Source organism: Drosophila takahashii, chromosome 3L, assembly GCF_030179915.1.
Source record: "Drosophila takahashii strain IR98-3 E-12201 chromosome 3L, DtakHiC1v2, whole genome shotgun sequence".
In the NCBI taxonomy this organism is placed as follows: domain Eukaryota; kingdom Metazoa; phylum Arthropoda; class Insecta; order Diptera; family Drosophilidae; genus Drosophila; species Drosophila takahashii.
Genome location: NC_091680.1, coordinates 12038282 through 12060328, shown reverse-complemented (window position 1 = coordinate 12060328; position 22047 = coordinate 12038282). Strand labels below are relative to the sequence as shown.

The window sequence follows — 22047 nt, the reverse complement described above, 5'->3', positions numbered from 1 at the left end:
AAGGCGTTGAAGTATTTCAAAATACCTTTTAAACGAGGTATAGCACATGTCTGTACCTTTAGTAGTGTAGAACTTACAAACTAACGAAATTTAGCTATTTTTAGCTTTTTCCCGCTAAAGTAGCGGCTTTTTCCAAAAGTCGTAGAACAAAAGATTCCTATATGGAACTCTTAAGTGCAAATTTACTGATTCCATGACCCTAAAATACAGTTCGGATACCCTCCCACAAAATTCAATACTCAGGGAGCGTTAGTTGTTCTGAGCTGGCAAAAGTGGCTATTTTCGTTTCTGAATAACTTTTAAACGCGATTTTTTACATAAACATGATATATACCGAAATTTAAGGAATCTCAAGGGCTATACAGTTTAAAGTTGTAAGGAAAATCGTTAGAGCCGTTTTTGAGAAAATTAAAAAAAAGCTAAAAAAAAAGTTTAAACAAATTTTCTTTTGTTCATATCTTTTTAACTATTACATTTACACAAATTGCATATAAAAGGTGTTTATAGCATTTAAAAATACCTTTCAAACGAGATGCAGCACAAGTCTGTAGCTTTAGTAGTATAGAAGTTACGGCTTTCCGAATTTTAGCTATTTATAGCTGTTTTCCCGCTACACTAGCGGGTTTTTCCAAAAGTGGTAGAACAAAAGTTTTTTATATCGATGTGATGAACGTCATATCAAATTTTCAGAACTTAAAAAACATATTTTGGACAAGTGGACAAGTGGACAAGCGGACAAGTGGACAAGTGGACAAACTGACAAACAGAATTAAATTTTCATTTTGGGAAGAAGAAGAAAATCTTATTTTGGCTATAAATTTTGAACGGAGAGTCGGATTTTGACAAATGACCCCTCATTCGACGGGTATTTTCAAAAGGAATACAACTAAAACACTGCGAGGGGGCATTTATCCCCACCGGCCCCAACAGCTCCAAATTTCGAAATTTTCACTTTTTCACTTTCACCGCTCTCTCTCCCAAGCCAAATGATTTTCTTAAAGTCTTGGTATGCAATCCTGTTAGTTTTCGCAATACCTTTCAATAGGTGTATTATTCATTATGATCGGACCATCACAGTAGATTTTCATTTCTTCGTGTATATATTGTAGTCGCCTTCGCACACTCTCCTGGTGCGCTTCGTCACTACATGGACTGCCGTCCATAGTGATATTATATAATACAGAAAATTGCGATTGACGAAAGTAAAGATACTTTTTAAGGAATGTGAAAAGAAAGACAATCAAAGAATCAATAAATGTCTTTTGAGCTTAAGTCATTGATCATCTTGTATGAACTTCTTATCAAAAAAGACAAGTTCTTGAATTTGTTTTTCTTGGAAGAACACAATTAATCAAGGAGATCTATCAACTTCTACCTATAATAAAAGAAAAAGGCCTCCTTGAACTTTATTACTCTATTTTATGTCTTAGACGGTTCTGCTCGTATCTTGTCGAATTCTATTTTTCCACTTAACAAACAGAAATAAAAACTGTGCAAATTACATAAAAAGGCTCCACATTGGCGCAGCCCGATGGCATTTTGTTATCCTTTCCGAAAGGGAGGAAGTGGAGGAGAATTCAGGGGAGGAGGCAAAGCAATCAGAGGGAAAACATGGCTGCGAAGGAGTAAACGTGTCCGAAGACAAGTGAAAACCGTGCAGATTCCTTGGCGGCCACCACAGGACTCCTACGCAGCCACACGCGTTCCAGGACGAGGCACATACTCACTTATATGGCCAGACAAAATGGTGGCTTTGGCGCCAGAATGTCGCGCCAGTTGAGCTTATTTTTTTCTGTTCTTCCTTCGCTTTTATGTCGACAGCGATTGCACAGATAAGTGGGAGTGGTGGGTGGAGATTTTGGCCTCAAGATAGCGACCTCCCTCATTTGTAACTTAAAGATTGTTGCATACTGTCCCGAGCCAAAATTACTTAACTCATTCGCTTGCAATTAATCAAAATAAATCAGATTAATTAAAGAGAAATTCTAAAAAAAAAACAGGGATCTCCAGCTGGCCGATTTCCCGGAATAACGTTCTTCTTTAACTATTATTCATTTGGTTTGCCGGGCTAAAAAAAAAACACTCAGCCAAGTTTAATTTATACAATTTTAGCCATGTAAATGGCGATGGCAAAAACAATTCCGGTTGTACATAAGGCGAAAGCGAAGTTCAGCCATTGGTGGTCCATTACCACCCATTGGGCGCTCCCAGTTGGTGGTGGATTTCCATTTCCCAGCAGCACACAGCAGCACATAGAACACCAAGAAACCGAAGTGAAAAAGCCAAAATGTTACTGTGCAACCCAAACCCTCCCTTTTTCCGAGCGACGAAGGAGGATAGGCAATTTTTACGATCTCGCCCAGCAGCCAGCCACCTACTCACATCCTTTTCGCGCAGCCAGGCAAAGAAGGCTAACCGGCACATGCCATCTCATCCCGTCTCATCCTGGCCATCCTGGCATCCTGGCATCCTGTCCGCGGAGCATGCGCTGATCCGGCGACAGGACGACGCCATAGAGTCGCCGATTCACACAACGGTTACGACTAGTGGAATGAATGATGCTGACATCAGAAGCTCACGATGTGTCGCCGGCATAGCACATCATTCTAGGCCTAGCCTCTGATCGGGCAGGACTTGCCAGTTCAGTTCAGTTCTGAAACAGAAACAGAAACAGAAAGATACAGAAAGTCAATCCTAAGTCGCGTTCTGAAACCGTTTTGTGCCTGAGTTCTTGTTGAGTTTTTGAAACAAATTCGTTAAGTTTGGCGGACAAGTGCCTTTTGTACCGTTTCGGTTCCTGTTTTTCGACATAGTTCGTGCCTTAACCCTAAGAAATATTCTTAACTTTTCACACACACACACCACACACACACTGCGTTGTCGTCGTCGAGTGCCTTGGACAGATACTTTACTTTTAATAGACCCTAAGTCGATGCGATTTAATCGCTGCTCAAAACTCTGCCACTAATTTGCCTTAGAACAGAAAAAAACAAAAAAACCCTATAAAAAAAAACAAAATTACTATAAACATTTGTTACCAAGCTTTACACGTTTTTAACAATATACAAAGTCACACGTTTGTATATACTTTACAACATTTACACAACGAAAGCTTTTACACTAGAGAACTCGAAAATTTTAAACGTTATTTGTTAAAGCCAAAGAATTCCCACGTTATTATGATGTATACGCGTTTTTTGAGATTTTCCAAATTGTTAGCGGTTTTTGCCATCGTTTTGTGTTGAGTATTTGTAAATTCAGTTTCGGTTCCGTACAATTTTTGTACAAAAACGGTACGCTCCGTTGCCAACACCACAAACGTGCCTCAGCTCGTCGAGCAGTTGCCTCGCAGGATCCGCAGGACTCGCAGGAGTCGCAGGAGTCGCGGGACTCGCCTGAACCAGCGCTGCCGTCGCAGTCAACGATTTTTAAAATCCCTTTTCAACACCCCGTAATGCCTTTCGATGACAACGTCAACCGATCGATCGCAAAGATCGCGTTAAACACCAAAAAACACACCCAACACCACACACAAAGAAACACACTACGCCCGAGCGTGCCTTTATAAGCATTAAGCCCCAAAAACCGTAACCGTAAGCTTTGTGCCTTAACGTTTTTCGATCGCCAACTCACGAAAAAGTATTAACATCTTCGAAAAGTACGTCATTGTAAACAAGATCCCACGATGAGTTTTACAAAGTGTTTGAAAAGTAAGTAAAACTAGGAAAAAGTTTCCAATTTGTAGGTTATAAAATTCTTTAAAAATTAAAATGGGATTTTCAAATTCCCAAACTAATAGCACTTCTTGTGATTTCTTCCCCTGCCTATTGAAATCCACAAGTAGCCCTGCTATCCACATCCACACTCAATTAATTAGATGTGCTCATAGGAATACGTTGTCGGCAGTAAATTACATCCATTAGCAGCTCAGTGTGACTTCTGTGTAGAAAGTGGTTGCCAATTAGTGAGAGGCTTCAGCTCCACCTCCTTGCATGGGTTCCATTTGCATTCGGATGGTATCAGTTGGTGGCCAGCTGTGCAGGAGGCACCAGGAAAGTGGAAGAGGAAAAATGGGGAGGAAGGGAAATAGCTTAAGCCAAGCGCCCACTGTGAAAATTCGTGGCAGCCGCAGGCCAAATTTGCCTTTTGCACTAAAATTAACGAATATTTCCTTGATTATTATGTTTTATTAGCCATCTGTAATTTTGCAATTGATGGATGTTGTAAGAAAATAATGTCAGAAATCGCCAAGTCAAAATAATGCTGCTGGGGAAGTTGATACCGTTTAAATAACGGGTCCATTGATATACACTGTTTTCTTGTTTGCCTTTTTGTTAGGAGAAATCCATCTATTCATTGTCCTTTATCCATCCTCTTGTGACGCTGACAGTTTTCTTTTCTTACAATCTAGAGGGGGATGTATTATGAGGACATGTTCCTTTCTCTTGTTTGGCATATACGAGCATATAAAGTTAATTTAATTAATGGGCCGTATCGCATTACAATATAAACTAGGAGTAGGGTTGATGGAGGAACTCTAGTAACTTATTTGGGTATAAATATAGTACAGCTGTTTTTATAAACTTTGACAAAACTGTTTCATTGAACTGTTAAGTAATACTAGTCATTACTTAACATTTTTAAAATTGGAGGGTTGTTTCTGTTTAAAAAACGTTTGAAATTTATTAAAATTAAGTGTATACAAATTCGGATAATTAAATATTCTTAGTTCCAATTCCTCCCACATCGACCTTAACTATCCTTCTTAAAATCCCTCATTTGAAAGAGCAAAAGTTAAATCCTTTCTGTCCGCTGCTCTTGAACCTGTTTTCCCGTCGCGCAGTGTAGCTTCATATCGGATTACGCAGTGATTTCCTTTTTTCCGGCTGATGCTGCGCAGGATTCTGATGCTTTTTGGTCGGCTGGCGCCACTCAGGCGCCCTGTAAAAGTCTACCAGTTTTCTCCAAAGAGAAAAGGGGAGAAAGCGAGAGAGAACTCTCCAGTGGCAAATAGAGGGTGAATTTACGTGGACTGCACCCTTTGGTCTCTGACCATTTCTCTCGCCCAAAAGAAAAGCACTGCGCAGGCGCTCTCCCGAACTTTCTCTTCGAGAGTCCTTGCTGCGGCGGTGGTGGCAAGGATATCCTAGACACCGAAGGGATGCTGACGCCGACGTCGACGGAGCAGCATCCCTCTGCCGCAGGCTCAGCCGCAGCGTTGAGTCAGCCTTTTCATCACTTTCGTGCCAGATTCCGTGGAGAGCAGACGTGCAGCTCCTGCCGCAGGATGCCGACAATCGGTGCCACTGACAGCCGCCATATGGAACCGACCTCGTCCTGTTGTCGCTGTCTCCCCATAAAAAAAAGTAATTGTGAAAGTTTGTGCGAGATATTGTGTGTGTCGTCTGCCGGAAATTTCAAGTGCTTCAGAGTCTCTCTTTCTCTGTGTGTAGTGTGTGTTTTTTCCACACATAACAACAAAAAACAAAACATTTGTGTAAATTATTGATTTTTGCTTGCTAGAGAGAAAAAAAACAATAATGGTAGCACTTTTCCACCCGAACTCTGACACACTTTGGCCAGCTTTTGTCTTCGGACGTTGGCAGGATCGAAAAGCGGGCGACAGAAAATCAATTACGCCTGCTTTTCGGGGATGGAGAATGGCATTAAGGGAACTTGGCTTAAAATCCAAAGCCTAATGATGGAGCGGATGGAGTGGATGATGCAGAGAGAGTTTGCTACCCCATAAGGGCAACAACACCACAATGGGCCAGGGCTTTCAGGCTTTGATTTGGCAACTCAAGTGTCCTGTGGGGCCTGCTCCTCTCCCCTGTTTGTGTGAACATTTAATGCTTGTGCGTCGTGTGCGAGTCTTTCTGGAGAAGATTTTCATCAGCAATTTTATCGGTCGTCTGCGTTTTGGGTGGTGGCTGCCATCGCCACCGCCACTGCCACCGCCCCTGGCCGTCCGGCGAAAGATATCCTTGTGCTCTGGGGGTGGTTTCGGTTTTGGTTTCGGTCTCAGTCGATGCTTTCCGCTTTTCCGGTGTCTGTTTTCCACTTTCAGTTTGTCTTTCTAAGCATAATTCATTAGGATATTACCAAATTATAGTATGGGTTATTAGCCCTGAATGTCCTTTTAGTCTACCTAATTTTCACTTTGTTTAAGTAATATAATATTTATATTTCCAACACGTAATTGGTAATATAATATTATAAAGATACTACTTTCGAAATGAAAAACAAACCGAATTCATTAGTTTAGAAATTTATTTCTGTTGTGAAAATATAATGTTAATATTGTAATCCCAATGGCTTTTTAACCTTACATTTCCTTTTCCTCCTTTGCAGTGCCTTTTGCATCTTTCACACCCTTGGAAGTTTTCCCGAGGAAACGACGACGAGGCGGAGGAGAGAGAGGTAGAAGAAAAGGAGCAGAAGTTAAAGTGAAGCGGCAGGATGTCCACACTATCGCTGCGTATCCAACTGGAGGGTGGTCGGGTAACGAAGACCATACAGTTTCAGCCCAACACCACAGTCTTCGATGCCTGCAAGGTCATTCGCGATAAGTTCGCCGAGGCGGTGCAAGGACAACGTAAGTAAAACGCAAGAATTTTAACCAAATCGTCCCTTTTTAATAATATTATTTCACCTCTATTTTACAGCCAGCGAATATGGCCTGTTCATTTCGGACGAGCAGAACCAGCAGGGCGTCTGGTTGGAACCCGGACGCACCCTGGGCTACTACATCCTGCACAACCAGGACACGCTGGAGTACCGCCGCAAAACGCGCACCCTGCGCGTCCGAATGTTGGATGGTGCCGTGAAGACCATCCTGGTAGATGACTCCCAGCCGGTGTCCCAGCTCATGGTCGTTATATGCACCAAGATCGGCATCACCAATCACGAGGAATACGGATTGGTGCGCGAGGACAACGAGGCGCAGAATGAGAACCTGCCGGACAACAAGTTCGGCACTTTGACCCTAAAGCGTAAGATTATGGAGAAGGATCGTGATGCCAAAATGGAGAGTTTGCGCAAGAAACTCAAGACGGACGATGAAAGTAAGTAACTGGGTCAGTCTTGTAAAGAAAAGTATTAAATCAGAGCTTCTTTTGCAGTGAACTGGGTGGATGTGAGTCGAACCTTGAGGGAGCAGGGCATCGACGAGGCAGAAACGGTTTTGCTGCGCCGTCGCTTTTTTTTTTCGGATCAGAATATCGATTCTCGCGACCCCGTGCAGTTGAATTTGCTTTATGTGCAGGCCAGGGACGCCATTCTCGATGGCACCCATCCGGTGACCCAAGATAAAGGTGGGTTTTTAAGGTTTAAAGACCCCAAAGAAACTCTATTCATTTTATTTCGTTTCCTTAGCTTGCGAATTCGCTGGCATCCAAGTGCATATTCAATTTGGTCCGCACAATGAGGCCAAGCACAAGACCGGATTCTTAGAGTGAGTAAACGATTTCCTATTTTATTTTGTATTTTTTTAATTTGTATTTTTCCCTCACAGTTTAAAGGACTTTCTGCCTCAGTCGTATGTGCGCACCAAGGGAATCGAGAAGAAAATCTTTTCGGAGCACCGAAAGCATACGGATCTTTCCGAAATCGACGCCAAAGTCCTGTACACCAAGACCGCCCGGGAGTTGCCCACCTACGGCGTTACCTTCTTTCTGGTCAAGGAGAAGATGAATGGCAAGAACAAGCTAGTACCCCGTCTGCTGGGAGTGACCAAGGACTCGGTGCTGCGTCTGGACGAGCACACCAAGGAGATTCTCATCTCGTGGCCCTTGACCACAGTGCGACGTTGGGGCGCCTCGCCAAACACCTTCACTCTGGACTTTGGCGACTACGCCAATCAATACTACTCGGTGCAGACGACAGAGGCCGAGCAGATTGTGCAGCTCATTGCGGGCTACATCGACATTATTCTCAAGAAGAAGCAGACCAAGGATCATTTCGGCATCGAGGGCGATGAGGGCTCCACCATGGTGGAGGAGTCAGTGGCACCTTCCAAGTAAGTTGCGCTGTTTATAATAAAAATAGTAATATTTGTAATAATTTATCGAATAATTATAGGGCCACCTTCTTGCAACACGAAACGAATCGCATGGAGCAACTTAATGTGGAGAGCTTGGCTCATCCAGGCATTATGAGGCCTTATGACGGTAAGATTTACTGACTTTAACTTAAATAAGCACTGAAGCTTGCGATAATTCTTTTGTGTAGAAATGTCGATGTTTTTACTTAATTTAAATGAAGAATAACCAGATTACTTGATAAATATGGTTTCTAAACTCTAAGATGATATATTTAAACTAGTGGTCATCATAAAATTAATTTTAATATTCGTCTCACAAGAAACCTTTAAAAAAAAGTGATACTTCAGAACTAAGAGACTTTAAATATTTATTTCCCTAAGAACAATCGACAAAATAGGTTCTGCTACTTGCTTGTTTTATTTTTATTGCTTATCTTGTATATGCTAATTTAAATGTTTTATTTTTTACCAATCCCCTTTGAATCTCGGCCAATGAATTCGACAACAGGCGAGCGCTCTTTTATGCAGAACGAAGTGCAGACCGTGCAGTATGGTGCCTTCGTCGGCCAGGTGAACCATGCCCACCAGCCGCCCTCGGTGAGTTTATTCCCATGCCCATGCATCCTCCACTAACCCCACTCATTTCCTCTCAGCTAATTATTTATTTCACGCGATTTTTGCTTGATTTGCACCGCACTTACTCGTAACATTAAACTAACCACTGAATCTGAACCATAAGCCATAACCCCAACTCATCTGAAGCAAATTAACATGAAGCATTTCTCTAATTCCTTTCTCCTGACATGCTGCAATCTCTGAATAAAGCCAGTGGTCATCCAATGTTTTACAAAGTATGCATTCAGCTGGAGAGAGTTCTTATAAACCCAAATACTAATTAATGTTCTTTGAATATTCCCCTTTAGACTAAGGAAGTTCGCATTAGTTCTGTGAATCTGACGGAGCCACAGAGAGCTCTGCTGGGTTACATATCCGCTGGCCAGGATGTCTTGATTCGCGCTGACGAAGAGCTGCGCACCAAGGTGAGTTTAGTTACTCCACTGGAGGAAACTAGTTAACTTATCTTTAATTACCTCCCTTTTACAGGCACCCATTCAGGAGTTGGGCAGTGATATGCGTTCCATTGAGTGGCGTGAGAACACCTTGGACACTTCCAAACAGGCGGTGAGCAGTCATGTGGCCACCATGAGCGCTGCCACTGCTCAGATAATCACCGCCTCTCATCCGGATGAAGTGGATACCGAGGCCATTTCGGCTTCTGTCTCCCAGATTGCCCAAACGATACCCGAGGTGACCAAGGAAGTGCGTCTGATTGCAGCTTTGATGGAGAACGACACGAATGGCGATCAACTGCTGGAGGCTGCCCGCAATCTGTGCAATGCCTTCAGTGATCTCCTCAAGGCAGCCGAGCCGGAGAGCAAGGAGCCGCCGCAACATCTGATTAATGCAGCCAGTCGCGTGGGCGAGGCTACCACCCATGTGCTGAGCACTATTGCCGAGGAGGAAGTTCCCGAGAACCGTGACCTTCACGACATGCTCCTCGCTTTGGCCAAGGCGGTGGCCAATACCACGGCGGCCCTTGTGCTGCGGGCCAAGAACATTGCCGCGAGCTGTGAGGATGAACAGGCCAGGAATCGGGTGATTGGAGCGGCCAGTCAGTGTGCCCTGGCCACCAGTCAATTGGTGGCCTGTGCCAAGGTGGTGGCACCCACTCTCCACAATGCCGCCTGTCGCGAGCAACTGGAGGCGGCGGCCAGGAATGTGGCGAGGGCCGTGAATTCCTTGTGCGAGGTCTGCAACGAGGCTAGTAATGATCCCAAGCTAAAGGCCGATCTGCTGGCAGCTGCGCGCGATGTGTCCAAGAGCCTCACCGATATGCTGGAGCACGTGAAGCTGAGCTCCAGGGAGCGTGCCAATCGCACCAGTACTGAACTCAGTCCCGTGGAGAATGTGATTATTGGCACTGACATTTTGGTTTCCACTCACGATCCCCAGGAGATGGTGCGCCATGCCCGTACCCTTGGTCAGACCACTGCCCAGCTCATCCAGAGCATCAAGGGCGAGGCAGATCAGCAGCAGGATGCCGACTTGAAGCGTCACCTGCTGTCCGCCGCCAAGCAGCTGGCCGATGCCACTGCCAAGTTGGTGGAGGCCGCTCGTCTCTGCTCCTCGAATCCCCATGATTCGGATAACCAAAACGCCTTGCGTAGAGCGGCGGAGGAGCTAAGGGAGATCACCACCACGGCGGCCAATACGCCGGCAATGAAGCGAGGACTCATCCAGCGACTGGAGTTCTGCTCCAAGCAAGCTGCCTCGGCGGCAACCCAGTGCATCTCGGCGGCCCAGAATGCTGTGCAGCACAGTCAGGATCATCAGACCAAGGAGACGCTGCTGCAGGATTGCAAGCGAGTGGCGGACACCATCCCGCGACTGGTCACCTCGTTGAAGACCACCCGTGCCCAGCCCGACGATCCCAATGCCCAACTGAATCTTATCGAGGCGGCGGAACAGTTCATCGAGCCTGCTCTGCAGGTTTCCAAATCGTCGAGAGCCCTTCAGCCGACGGTGACTGATATTCCCTCGGCTACCCAACTGTCCAAGGGAGCCCTGCACTTGGGACAATGCGTGTCCGAGTTGCATTCGGTGGCGCAGCGTGCTCGCGATGCCTGCGGTGGCCAGGAACTGGAGTCGGCGCTGGAGGAGGTGCGCAAACTGCACGATGTCCTGGACGATACTCGCCAGGCGGCTCTCGCCGGGCAGCTGCGTCCGTTGCCGGGACAAACGGTGGAAAGTACCGCCGATGAGCTGAGGAAATCCGCCAAGAATGTGGGCATCGCCTTGAGCCAACTGCTATCCTCTGTGCTGCACAATCAGCGCAGCTATGCTGGAGCTGCTGGACGAGACACTGCCCTGGCATTGGGTGACTTTACCAGGAGCGTTCACGGAGTGGCGGCCACCACACAGAATCCGGCGATCATCGACTGTGCCGATGATGTGGTCACCAGTTCGGCGCGACTCATCGAGCAGGCGCAACGCACGTTGCAGGGTGTCTCCAATCCGGAGGCCTTGACCCAAGCCGGACGGGAGGTGACCGGCGCCCTCTCCGCCACCGTGGATTGCATTCCCGGACAGCGGGAGGTGGACGTGGCCCTGCGAAATGTCAGCGATCTGAGTGAAATCCTATCGATGAGCGAGTTCCCGCCCTCGGGACGTCCATATGCCACTCTGCAGTCGGAACTTAAGCAGGTGGCGGAGCAGTTGAGCAGCTCTGGTGGCGAGATTGTGGTCTCGTATGCCTCGCCAGCTCTGCTGGCCGAGAGCAGCCAGAACTTTGCAGCCAACTATCGGGATCTACTGTCCGTCAGCATGGAGATGGCCGGTCAGACGCAGGAGGAGGAGGTCCGCTCGCAGATGATCGAGTCCCTGCGCCATGTGTCAACTCAATCGTGCTCCCTCCTCTCGACGGCCAAGTCGATTGCCGCCGATCCTGGCCAGCCGAATGCAAAGAACTTGCTGCACGCCGCTGCCCGAGGAGTTACCGAGAGTATCAATCAGCTGGTGGATGCCAGCATCCAATCCGCTCCCGGACAAAAGGAATGTGACAACGCAATGCGCAACATTGAAGCCCTGCGTCTGATGCTGGACTACCCACATGAACCCATCAACGAGCTGGGCTACTTTGATTGCGTGGAGCAGGCCACTGGGAAGTCTAGGAACCTGGGCTATGCCATCTCCGAGATGATCAACAATGCCAAGCAATCGCAGCATGTCGAGTTCAGTCAGTCAGTGAACAATGTTAACGACTCCATCCAGGGATTGATTGAGAGCTCGTCGCAGGCAGCCTACTTGATTGGAGTCTCGCATCCTTCGAGCGTTGCTGGAAGACCAGGGATTATCGATCAGGCCCAGCTGACTTGGGCCTACCAGGGAATCCGTCAGCACTGCGACATTGTGAGCAGCCAGCAGTCCACCAAGCCGCAGATGATCTCCGCCCTCACGGTGATTGCCAAGCACACCAGCTATCTGTGCTCCATTTGCCGCCAGGCCTCGATGAACACCTCGAATCCGGTGGCCAAGAATGAGTTTATTGTGCTGGCCAAGCAAGTGGCCACCGCCACTTCTGATTTAGTGCAAGCCATCAAGGCGATTGAAGAGCAGCCGGCCAGCGGAAGTCGCGATCGTCTGGTGGATCCCCTCCTGGAGGCTGTGAAAGCAGTGCGTCAATATGCCTCGAGTCCCGAGTTCAGTTCAGTGCCCGCCAAGATATCGGCGGAGGGCAGGAAGGCGCAGGAGCCGGTCATCCAAGCGGGTCGCGGTGTAATCGATGGCGTTGTGGAGATGGTTAAGGCTGCTAAATCACTGGCCCTTTCCCCCGACAATCCTCCCGTGTGGCAACAGCTCTCGATGCACTCCACCCCGGTTTCGGAGTCCGTTAAGCGACTGGTGGACAACATTCGCGACAAGGCGCCTGGACAGGCACAGTGCGAGCAGGTGCTCCACACCCTGGGCACTTGCACCCGTGAGCTGGACAGCTGTGCGCTGGCCGTCAATGCTCAGGGTCTCAGCCAGCGACGGGATAACAACTTGCACGGATTCAGTGGACAGACGATGAACTCTGCCTCCGAGCTGGTGGACAAACTGGAACCCATTCGCGTGGCTGGCAAGAACAATGCCGAGCAACTGGGTCATGCGGTGGGCGAAATCTCGCGTTATGTGGTGCCCATGGTTAATGGAGCCATAGGAGCCTGCACCCACATTGTGCACAGCCAGCAGCAGATGTCGCTGATCCAGCAGACGCGTTCGGTGGTGGAAAGTGCCGTCACCCTGGTGCAATCGGCCAAGGATTCGGCCGGAAATCCCCGAGCCACTCATGCCCATCCGCGACTGGATGACGCAATCGATGGCACAAGGGAGGCCATCCAGGAACTGCAGCAAACCGTGGAGAAGATCAGCGCGGAGACGGGCATTGTGACGGGTCTGATGGAGCAGGTGAATCGCTCGATCACCCGATTGACCGACAAGCGTCAGTCCCTGCTGAATGCCTCGTACTCGGACACCTTTGTGGACTATCAGACGCGCATGGTGGCGCGGGCAAAGGAGATCGCCAGTCTGGCCAACGAGATGAACGCCAAGAGCAGCGTGGAACCGGCTGCTCTGCCACAACTGGCCGTCGACATGACCCAGCACTATCAGCAGTTGACTCAGGATTCAGTGGGAGCCAGCACGACCACTTCTTCGCCGGATGTGGCCATGCGTATTCGCACCACTGTTATTGACTTGGGCCGATCGGTTAGCTCCATGATCCAGTCGTCGGCGGGCGGAGCGAGACCCAATGATGTGGGCGCCCAGAAGGACATTGCGCGCAATGCTCGCGAGGTGTCCGAGAAGGTGGCCCAGGTGCTCGCCGCTCTGCAGGCGGGCTCCCGTGGCACACAGGCCTGCATCAATGCAGCCCACACGGTATCTGGAATCATCGGAGATTTGGATACAACCATTATGTTTGCCACCGCGGGTACTCTCCATTCGGATGGCGATGGCAGCTTTGCCGATCATCGCGAGCACATTCTTCAGACGGCGAAGGCTCTGGTGGAGGACACCAAGGTTTTGGTGACTGGAGCGGCTGGAACCCAGGATCAGCTGGCCAATGCAGCACAGAATGCAGTCTCAACTATAAGTGAGTGAATATTAAAAGGAAATCTAAGTGGACTAGTTAACTTACCAATTAAATATGTACTTAATTTAGCTCAACTGGCTGAGGCGGTAAAGCGAGGCGCTTGCTCCCTGGGATCTACCCAACCCGATTCTCAGGTGATGGTCATCAATGCCGTCAAGGATGTGGCTTCTGCTTTAGGCGATTTGATCAACTGCACCAAACTGGCTTCTGGCAAGCCCATCAATGATCCCTCCATGCAAGGACTTAAGGAGAGCGCCAGGGTAAGTCGAACTCAACCCATTTACTTTCCCCTGTCTTTCTCTCTACTTTCTCTTTCTCTTACTCTTACGTAGTTTTTTAATCTCTTGCAAAAAAGCTTTCGTTGTTGTGGCTTTTAGTATTAGCAGGATAATTTTCCTAACTGTTATAATTCTCTATAAAAATTCAGTTAAGGGAATTATGCTGCTTTAGTTTTTTATCCTCACTCACCAAATTGTAACTGACTTAACTTGGTTATGGTTTGCTCCTAAATTGTAATAATCGGTGCATAGAAAAGGAGTTTTAATGAAAGGAGACCTTTATTCTGATGTTTAAATTGAAACTGAAACATTGGAATAAATAACGAACGGACCGAACAGATAGGCTGTTATTCATCTTTATTTATTTAATAATATATTCTCTTCCATGCAAAATATGTAACGCGCATACATAAATGTTGTTTGTGGCATATTGAAAAATCAACATAAATAAACATCAAATGGCTTTGGCACTCATCTACCTATACATTCGAGAAAAAAATGAGAAAATCCACACACCCGCTCCTAAAAAACTACCACATAAATGTATCTGTGTATATTTCGAATAATCAAAAAAAAAAAAAGAATCTCCGCTGCTGCTGTCTGAATTTTTTCAATGCAAAACCATTGAAATTGCTCCCCTTAAAGCTTCAGCTGCTCTGTGTTGTCGTTTCTTTAATGTTATTAATGTTATCAATGTTTAACCGAACGCACCCATGGAAAGCCCACTACTTGCATTATTTCCCTGGCAGCATCGCCAGCAAAAACAGGGAAATCCCGGCTATCCAACCACCCTTCTGCCCTAACCATCCCTTCCGGCTCTGCTTGCTGCGCTCTCAACCACCCACCCTTCCTATACACCCTTACACCCACCCACCACCACCACTTCCAACGTTTGTAAAAAGAAATCCAAATGGGAAAATCCATAAATTGATGTATTTTTTCGTTTTGCTAATTCGTTGTGCCTTCGACGTATCTGCTCTTCTTTTTTCCCACAAAAACACACAAAAAAAAAAAAAAAAACACTCATGAACTGTACAAAAATGCAAATCGAATTCAAACCGCTCCACGCTCCTCCTTCTCTTCATGCGCTGCGCTCGCTGTGGAAAACAATCTGCTATCAAATCGATATCAAACCAAAATCTCCATTCATCCGCATATATCGTACATATGTATGTCCAAATCGAACAAAAATAACGACGAGCAGACGCTTCAAGATGTTTGCCAGGCAGCTGTCCACAATGGCCATTCAGAAACTAACCCAGAGTCACAAATTCGAAGTGGCAGCCACATCCTCCTCGCCAGCAGCAGCATCGACATCATGGCCAACTGAGATTCTGGGACAAAATTCTACTTGCATTAATCCATTGCACAATGAAACATGATTTTCGACACTCGACTAAACTGAATTCAAACTGATTGTAAGAGAACTTTTAAGTGCTGGGCAGAGCAACGCAAATCAAAGTCCTCTTAAAAACCATTTTTAGTTTGAACCGCTTACCTGGCGCCTAAAAGTTCCCATTTTGTCTCTTTTCAATGTTATCAAGTCATTTTTAAAACTATTTCTTATTACTTATGCGAAAAATAAAAACCAATTGGAAATTCATTTGACTTTATTTTAGTTTTATATTGATTTGTAAGAGTGCCAAAGCCAATTAGAATGTTGTAGTCTTAGTTTATCATATTTAGTGGTAGAGTAGTTCGTAGTCCTAGTCATCCTGCTATCAATAAGCAACTCTTTCCAAATCACCTCTTTGCTGACCAAACATTAACCACAAACATTTCTGCTCTGCTCCCAAAAAAAAAACCTTTCTACATTCGCAAACAAATAGGTGATGGTGCTAAACGTATCCTCGCTGCTGAAGACAGTGAAAGCTGTGGAGGATGAACACACTCGCGGAACTCGCGCCATGGAGGCCACCGTGGAAGCCATCTCCCAGGAGATTCGGGTAGGTTTTCTAGGCTGTATGATTCTGTATGAGATATAAATATTAACTGGTTAATTTTCCTACCTTCTAGGCCATGCACACTCCCCCACCGGTGGGCAACACCCAGGTGGGACCCGAGGATTTGATCCGAGTGACCATGAATGTGACCGCTGCCACTGCAAAGGCTGTGGCTGCCGGTACCTCCAATCTGCAGGCTGATATTGTATCTGCCGCCAACCTGGGACGCCGTGCCATCTCCGACATGCTAATCGTCTGCCGTTCCGTCGCCTGGAACTGTGCCGAAACGGAGGAGCTGCGTTCGCGCACCTTGGAGGCAGGAACTGCCGTGGGAGAATCCTACCGCGACCTGCTCAGTGGCATCCTGCACAACTGCAGTGCCGACGATCGCATGCACTTGTCGCGTCGCGTTGCCAAATGCGTCACCGATCTGGTGGCCATGGCCAGGCTGCTCAAGGGTTCCGATTGGATCGATCCCGAGGATCCCACGGTCATTGCTGAGAACGAACTGCTGGGCGCCGCTGCCTCCATCGATGCGGCAGCCAAGAAGTTGGCCTCACTGCGTCCTCGTCGCCAAGCCGACGTCAAGGTGAGTTTCGAATTGGATACCTTTTAACTAATTTAAGTGGTGAATGATAACTAACTATAGTGACATAGCTGAAACTCATCCTAATCTTTAAGCGGTGCTTGATTTATCCCCTAACCAGCCCTTCAAAACGAACTAATTGATGGTTCCAGTGAGATATGTTTGATATTCTTGGTTGTTTCATTCAAAAGTTCACCCAGGAATCAAACATATTATTACTGTGACCCTCGCTAAATCTACTAAAACAAAAACGCCTGGTGATTGTTCATTGTTTTCTCTTTCCCGAGTCATAGAATCTAATAGTATCTCTGATTTTTCTGCCACACAGATTGAACTCGACGAGAACATGAAGTTTGACGAAATGATTTTGGAGGCCGCCAAGGGAATAATGGCAGCCTCTGCTGCCTTGGTGAGAGCCGCCAATGCCGCACAACGCGAACTCATCGACACGGGCAAGGTGGCCCGCCGTCCGCTGACGAGCTCCGACGATGGCCAATGGTCCGAGGGTCTCATCTCGGCCGCTCGCCTTGTGGCCGCCGCCACTCACAGCCTGGTGGAGGCTGCCCAGAATCTGGTGCGCGGCGTGGGCACCGAGGAGATGCTCATCTCGACGGCCAAGCAAGTGGCTGCGTCTACAGCCCAACTGCTGATTGCCTGCAAAGTGAAGTCTAATCCAAACTCGGAGGCTGGTCGTCGCCTGCAGGCTGCCGGAAATGCAGTGATCAAGTCCACCGACAACCTGGTGCGCTCCGCTCAGCAGGGCCTGGAAGCCGAGGAGGAGCACTCGCTAAAGATCAACACATCGATGGTGGACGGCATGGCGCAGGAGATCAACGCACGATCCGCTGTGCTGCGCAAGGAAAAAGAGCTGGAGGAGGCTCGACAGCTGCTGAAGAACGTGCGCCATGCGCGGCGCTTCGTGAAGAACGCTCAGGGAGTCACCACGGACGAGAGTGACACGGAGTACGCCTACAGGAGCCAGGACAATGTATGAAACAGCTTCTCTATTTTCCACATTGTTATATTTTGTATAAGTTCTTGAAAGCACCACCGAAACAAAAAATTGGCATTGAGATTGATGGCGAAATTGAGGCACCATTTTGTTTCAAGTAGTCTAATTCTAATTTGGTGTGGGTAGCCCATCTAACACGTAACCAGTCTAACCGGCAGTATTTCTTCTTCTCTCTCTTCTAACCCCTAACCCTAACAGACTTTGGGTCGCAGCGGTTACTACGGTTCCGGCGAGATGCCCAGTTCGCCAAGCTACTTGTCCGGCGGTAGCCAACAGCAGCAGAAGCACAACTACAGCTACGCCAGTCCGCAGCCGCAGCACTTCCATCATCCGGGAGCGGTGTCTCCGCCACCGTCCAACTATCCTCCGCTGGACGATACCAACGGAGACTTCCCACCACCGCCACCACCGCTCTCTACAACCATTTCTAACATGCAAACCGCCACGTCGGGTCACAGTTTCCGCCCTAATCCCAAGCTAACAGCCAATGCCGTGCCCCGGCCCTATCCGGGCAGTCCGGGCGGCAGCAATGGCCTAACCTCCACGCCCAACCCCTCAGGCACAAACACTAATACCAACTACCAGCAAAGCTTTGAGTCGTCCGGCACTAAAACGCTAAACTCATCCCCACCGGCGGTGCCAAAGAAGCCCACTGTAAACCGGAATCTGGCGGCCTGCGTGCAGGATCTTCATGATAAGACCTTTGGTCAGGGCGGCGTAGTCCAGCTCACGGGAGGAAATGGTTATCCAGGACAGAACTACGAGGGTTACACATCCAGGTGGGTTATAGCCTTGTCCCTACTTTATGCTTTTGCTAATCTTTCTCTTATAAATTACAGATATGAGACGCGAAACTTCGACAAGTCAGCCAACAATACCACCAGCAGCAGCAGTGAATTGGGAGCTGTGAAGCCACTCGAGTCCAGTTTCTCGCAGATGACCCTGAACACCGATGGCGGTAAGATCAGCATTGTTGACCAGGGCTCGGAGCGACTCACCTCGATGACCCAGCGTGTGATGGAGCGCAAGTCCTTCACCACGACAACGGAATCCCGATCGGAGACCAAGACGGAGAAGCATAGTTTTCGATTGGACTAATTCTAGTTGCTTAAGTAAATGTTCTAGCTTGATGGTGATGTGATGAGCATGTCGATGTTTGCCAAAAGTGCTTTTAACATTTACACACCCCCGTACACATACTAATAGAAATAATTTAATATTAATTGTAATTAGCCACTAGCGAAACTACATCTATATGCCTCTACCCATACAATATAATCAGCCTAATATTAACCACCTAATATTGCTAATCACTTTCTATGTTTTCGTAAATCTGTGTTCTACGTGTTTATTTGCCATTTCATTGCCAAAATATATTGATACAAGATTGCAGATTGCAGTTTTTCAGGCGAACCTCTTAAATTCAACGAAATTACAAGTAACCCTTAATAAGCGTAACACATACAAATTTGGTTCTTCACATTGTTGTTATTTCGATGCAATTTATTACTGTGCACTAAACATGAAATATTATTTCTAACGTAAGAAACCTCTTGATTTCACCAGTGCGTAGAACAGTCAATCTATGTTCTATGCTGGTGAATTCTATTCGATTTAATCAATTTATTTCTTTTTGTATATACGTACATATGCGAGTCGTGTATGCAGTTGCATATTTAAATTGTGAACTTTTTGTAAAATAATAAAAAAAAAACAATATTTTAACAAAGTGGTATACTTGTTTTGAATGCAGAACGGATTAGGTTTAAAAAATAATGCTTTCGATTAAAGCTTTTAATTCTTTTATTAAGGCACATATAAACATTGATAAAGCGTACTGATTTTATAAATCTTAAACAAAAATAAATGCAACATTTAGTCTGTCAGGTAGTAGAGTTGATCCACATAATTGCCACAGTTGTCATACGATAAATGCGTTTCTGGTTTCCCACAAGTTCCTCCTTTTACTTGTACTCCTGGTTGAGCTGGCGGCCAATGAGCCAACGCCTGATCTCCGAAGTTCCCGCGCCGATCTCGTACAGCTTAGCGTCACGCAAGATGCGACCTGTGGGATTATCATTGATGTAGCCATTGCCGCCGAGGATCTGGATGGCATCCAGTGCCACCTGGGTGGCCTTCTCGGCGGTGTAGAGGATAACGCCAGCGCAATCCTTTGGACTGCGAATGCCGGCATCGCTGGATCTGGCCACCGTGTACAGATAGCTCCTGCAGGCACTCAGTGTACTGTACATGTCAGCCATTTTTCCCTGGAGCAGTTGGAACTCGCCGATCAACTGATTCATCTGCTTACGCTGGTGGGCATAGTCGAAGGCCACGTCGCAGGCAGCTTGCATCAGACCCACGGGTCCGGCGGCCAGAACCAGCCGTTCAAAGTCCAGTCCCGACATCAGCACATAGACGCCCCTGTTTTCCTGGCCCAGGATATTCTTGGCCGGCACCTTGAGGTCCTGGAAGACCAGCTCACAGGTGCTGCTGCCTCGCATGCCCAGCTTGTCGAGTTTTTGGGCCACACTGAAGCCCTCCCAGGCGGTCTCCACGATGAAGGCCGTAATGCCATGTTTTCCCGGCACGTCATTGCCTCCTGTCTTCGCATAGACCACCAAAGTGTCCGCATCGGATCCGTTTGTGATCCAGAACTTTGATCCGTTCAGTACGTAGTAATCTCCTTTGCGTTCGGCCCGCAGCTTCATGGACACCACGTCGGATCCAGCGCCTGGTTCGGACATGGCCAGTCCACCAATGTGCTCGCCACTGCACAGCTTGGGCAGGTACTTCTGCTTCTGCTCCGGGGTGCCGTTCTTGGTCAGCTGATTGATGCACAGATTGGAGTGGGCTCCGTAGGACAGGGCCACGCCACCAGCCGCACTATAAGGATTATAGTTCATATATAGGTCATGGAGGATAGCTTAATAGCTTACCGCGAGAACTCCTCCATGATGATGCAGTGGTCCAGATAGCTGCCACCAGTGCCTCCGAAATCTGGCTCCGCCGTGATGCCCAGGAAGCCAAGATCACCCAGTTTCTTCCAGAATGGTCGCATGTCCCTATGAAAAAAGGCACATTTAAAGGTATTTCAGGTATTTGTATCCTTCATATCCTACTTGAAGTTATCCAGCTTATCGATCTCCTTGGCCAGAGGCGCCAGTTCCTTCTGGAAGAAATTGAAGGCGACCTCCCGCAACTTCTGGCGATCCTCGTCCAAGCCAAACATGGCATCGTTGACGGGATAATGGGAGAGGGTGCGGGTCCAGGACAAAGGACGATCGCCACGTTGCAGCAAGGATCGGCATGACTGGGCCACAAATCTTAGAGCCATGTTGATTTCGGGGACGGGACAACAAACTATTATATAATTCCGATCAGCTGTTCCCACTCGCTACGTGGAAAGCAACTAGTGGCATTCAAACAAGTGGGCAAACAGCGAGATCGGGAAACTAAGAAATCAACTAGGTAAAATGAGCGGGAAAATTCAAATCTTACTGCTAAAATTCGAATTTTATAAAAAATGTAATAATAATTATATTAACATCCCCTACGTTAGTCTTAGTTTTGTAAACTTTACTATCATCTTTAATACATAAATAAATAAAACACTTTATTAAAAGGTTTTTTACCCAATTATATCAATATCTTAACGATGTAAATAACTAGAAACGATTGCATTTCTCAAATTTTCAAAAGTTTAGATATCAATTGATAGAAAAACTTTTTAAAATAAAATTTATAAATTTATCAAAATAAATAAGTAAACGTTAAGTTTTAGGGTACCATTAACAACACTGCTTACGGGTTAAATTTAAAAGCGCCCGCCAACTCACTAATACTATTTAATTTGGTTTGTTTTTTTTAATTTACGAGTCAATTTAATGTAAATCCAGTTTGTTGTTAAAAAATGTAAGATTTTATTTTAAAATCCGTAATATTTTTACTCTAAAATTCGTTCAGCAAATAGTTAGTTATATTTGAAATGAAATTCAAATCCCTTAGCATTGCATAATTGCGCGCCCTTTGTCTGCGCATGATTCTCCAATGGCCCTTAGAAGCACCCAAAACAGTGACTACCAAAAGCGGGCTTCCCCGCCCAAAGCAGGTCAATTAAGTAGGTACTCCTGCTGCACATTGGCTCAAAGGATATCCCTGCAGTGGGCTCCCAATCGAAGCGATGGACCCACAGTGCGCATGACCCAACAACCGATGCCGGCAACAATAGCAACAACTACAACAACGGCAGTGCAGGCGCAGGGATAAACATAAACAGAGCCACCAGAGCTCCAGTCTGCCAGGAGCTGCGGTCTAAATGGAATTAAAAAGGCGGCGACCGTTCAATCATTAGCTCCGCAGTCGGTGTCCATCGATGGACATATCGGATTCCCAACCGGATACGGAAGTGTCTTGCCCAGCGGCAGGCGGAAAGGATAATTAATTGATGCGACTCGAAAAAAAGGCAGGGTAGCTTGAAATGTGCAGTGTTTCG

The 22047-nt window shown here is 47.0% G+C and overlaps 2 protein-coding genes across 8 annotated transcripts in view; one reads left to right on the top strand and one right to left on the bottom strand.

Annotated features, from left to right (window-relative positions):
* Positions 1 to 19281, top strand: part of rhea (Talin_middle and talin-RS domain-containing protein rhea) — a 32371-nt gene extending 13090 nt beyond the window's left edge. For 3 of the 7 annotated variants that reach the window (XM_070215159.1, XM_017136909.3, XM_070215158.1), the window contains 15 exons: positions 6352 to 6595; positions 6666 to 7064; positions 7122 to 7313; positions 7375 to 7453; positions 7514 to 8017; positions 8080 to 8168; positions 8550 to 8638; positions 8965 to 9081; positions 9146 to 13733; positions 13803 to 13993; positions 15841 to 15957; positions 16028 to 16543; positions 16869 to 17528; positions 17751 to 18331; positions 18392 to 19281. In XM_070215159.1, coding sequence (XP_070071260.1) covers positions 6460 to 6595; positions 6666 to 7064; positions 7122 to 7313; positions 7375 to 7453; positions 7514 to 8017; positions 8080 to 8168; positions 8550 to 8638; positions 8965 to 9081; positions 9146 to 13733; positions 13803 to 13993; positions 15841 to 15957; positions 16028 to 16543; positions 16869 to 17528; positions 17751 to 18331; positions 18392 to 18650 — 8517 coding nt within the window. In that variant the 5' untranslated portion in view covers positions 6352 to 6459 and the 3' untranslated portion in view covers positions 18651 to 19281. Of the gene's footprint in view, positions 1 to 6351; positions 6596 to 6665; positions 7065 to 7121; positions 7314 to 7374; positions 7454 to 7513; positions 8018 to 8079; positions 8169 to 8549; positions 8639 to 8866; positions 8893 to 8964; positions 9082 to 9145; positions 13734 to 13802; positions 13994 to 15215; positions 15615 to 15840; positions 15958 to 16027; positions 16544 to 16868; positions 17529 to 17750; positions 18332 to 18391 lie in introns of those variants that run through there. The other 4 variants (XM_070215160.1, XM_070215162.1, XR_011418569.1 and 1 more) reach the window with 4 other exon arrangements.
* A 50-nt stretch (positions 19282 to 19331) lies between these two features.
* Positions 19332 to 20928, bottom strand: LOC108054134 (isovaleryl-CoA dehydrogenase, mitochondrial). The gene is made up of 3 exons (XM_017136916.3): positions 20675 to 20928; positions 20492 to 20617; positions 19332 to 20438 (listed from the first exon to the last, which is right to left on the bottom strand). The coding sequence occupies exons 1-3, from the start codon at positions 20887 to 20889 to the stop codon at positions 19517 to 19519; spliced, it is 1263 nt and encodes a 420-aa protein (XP_016992405.1). The 5' UTR covers positions 20890 to 20928; the 3' UTR covers positions 19332 to 19516.
* Between the last annotated feature and the right edge of the window lie 1119 nt (positions 20929 to 22047).

Coding starts and splice junctions, on each gene's coding strand:
- LOC108054134 (XM_017136916.3), bottom strand. CDS start 20,889: ATGGCTCTAAGATTTGTGGCCCAGTCATGCCGATCCTTGCTGCAACGT. Junction 20,618..20,674: donor GATAAGCTGGATAACTTCAA/GTAGGATATGAA, acceptor CTTTTTTCATAG/GGACATGCGACCATTCTGGA. Junction 20,439..20,491: donor ATCATGGAGGAGTTCTCGCG/GTAAGCTATTAA, acceptor TAATCCTTATAG/TGCGGCTGGTGGCGTGGCCC.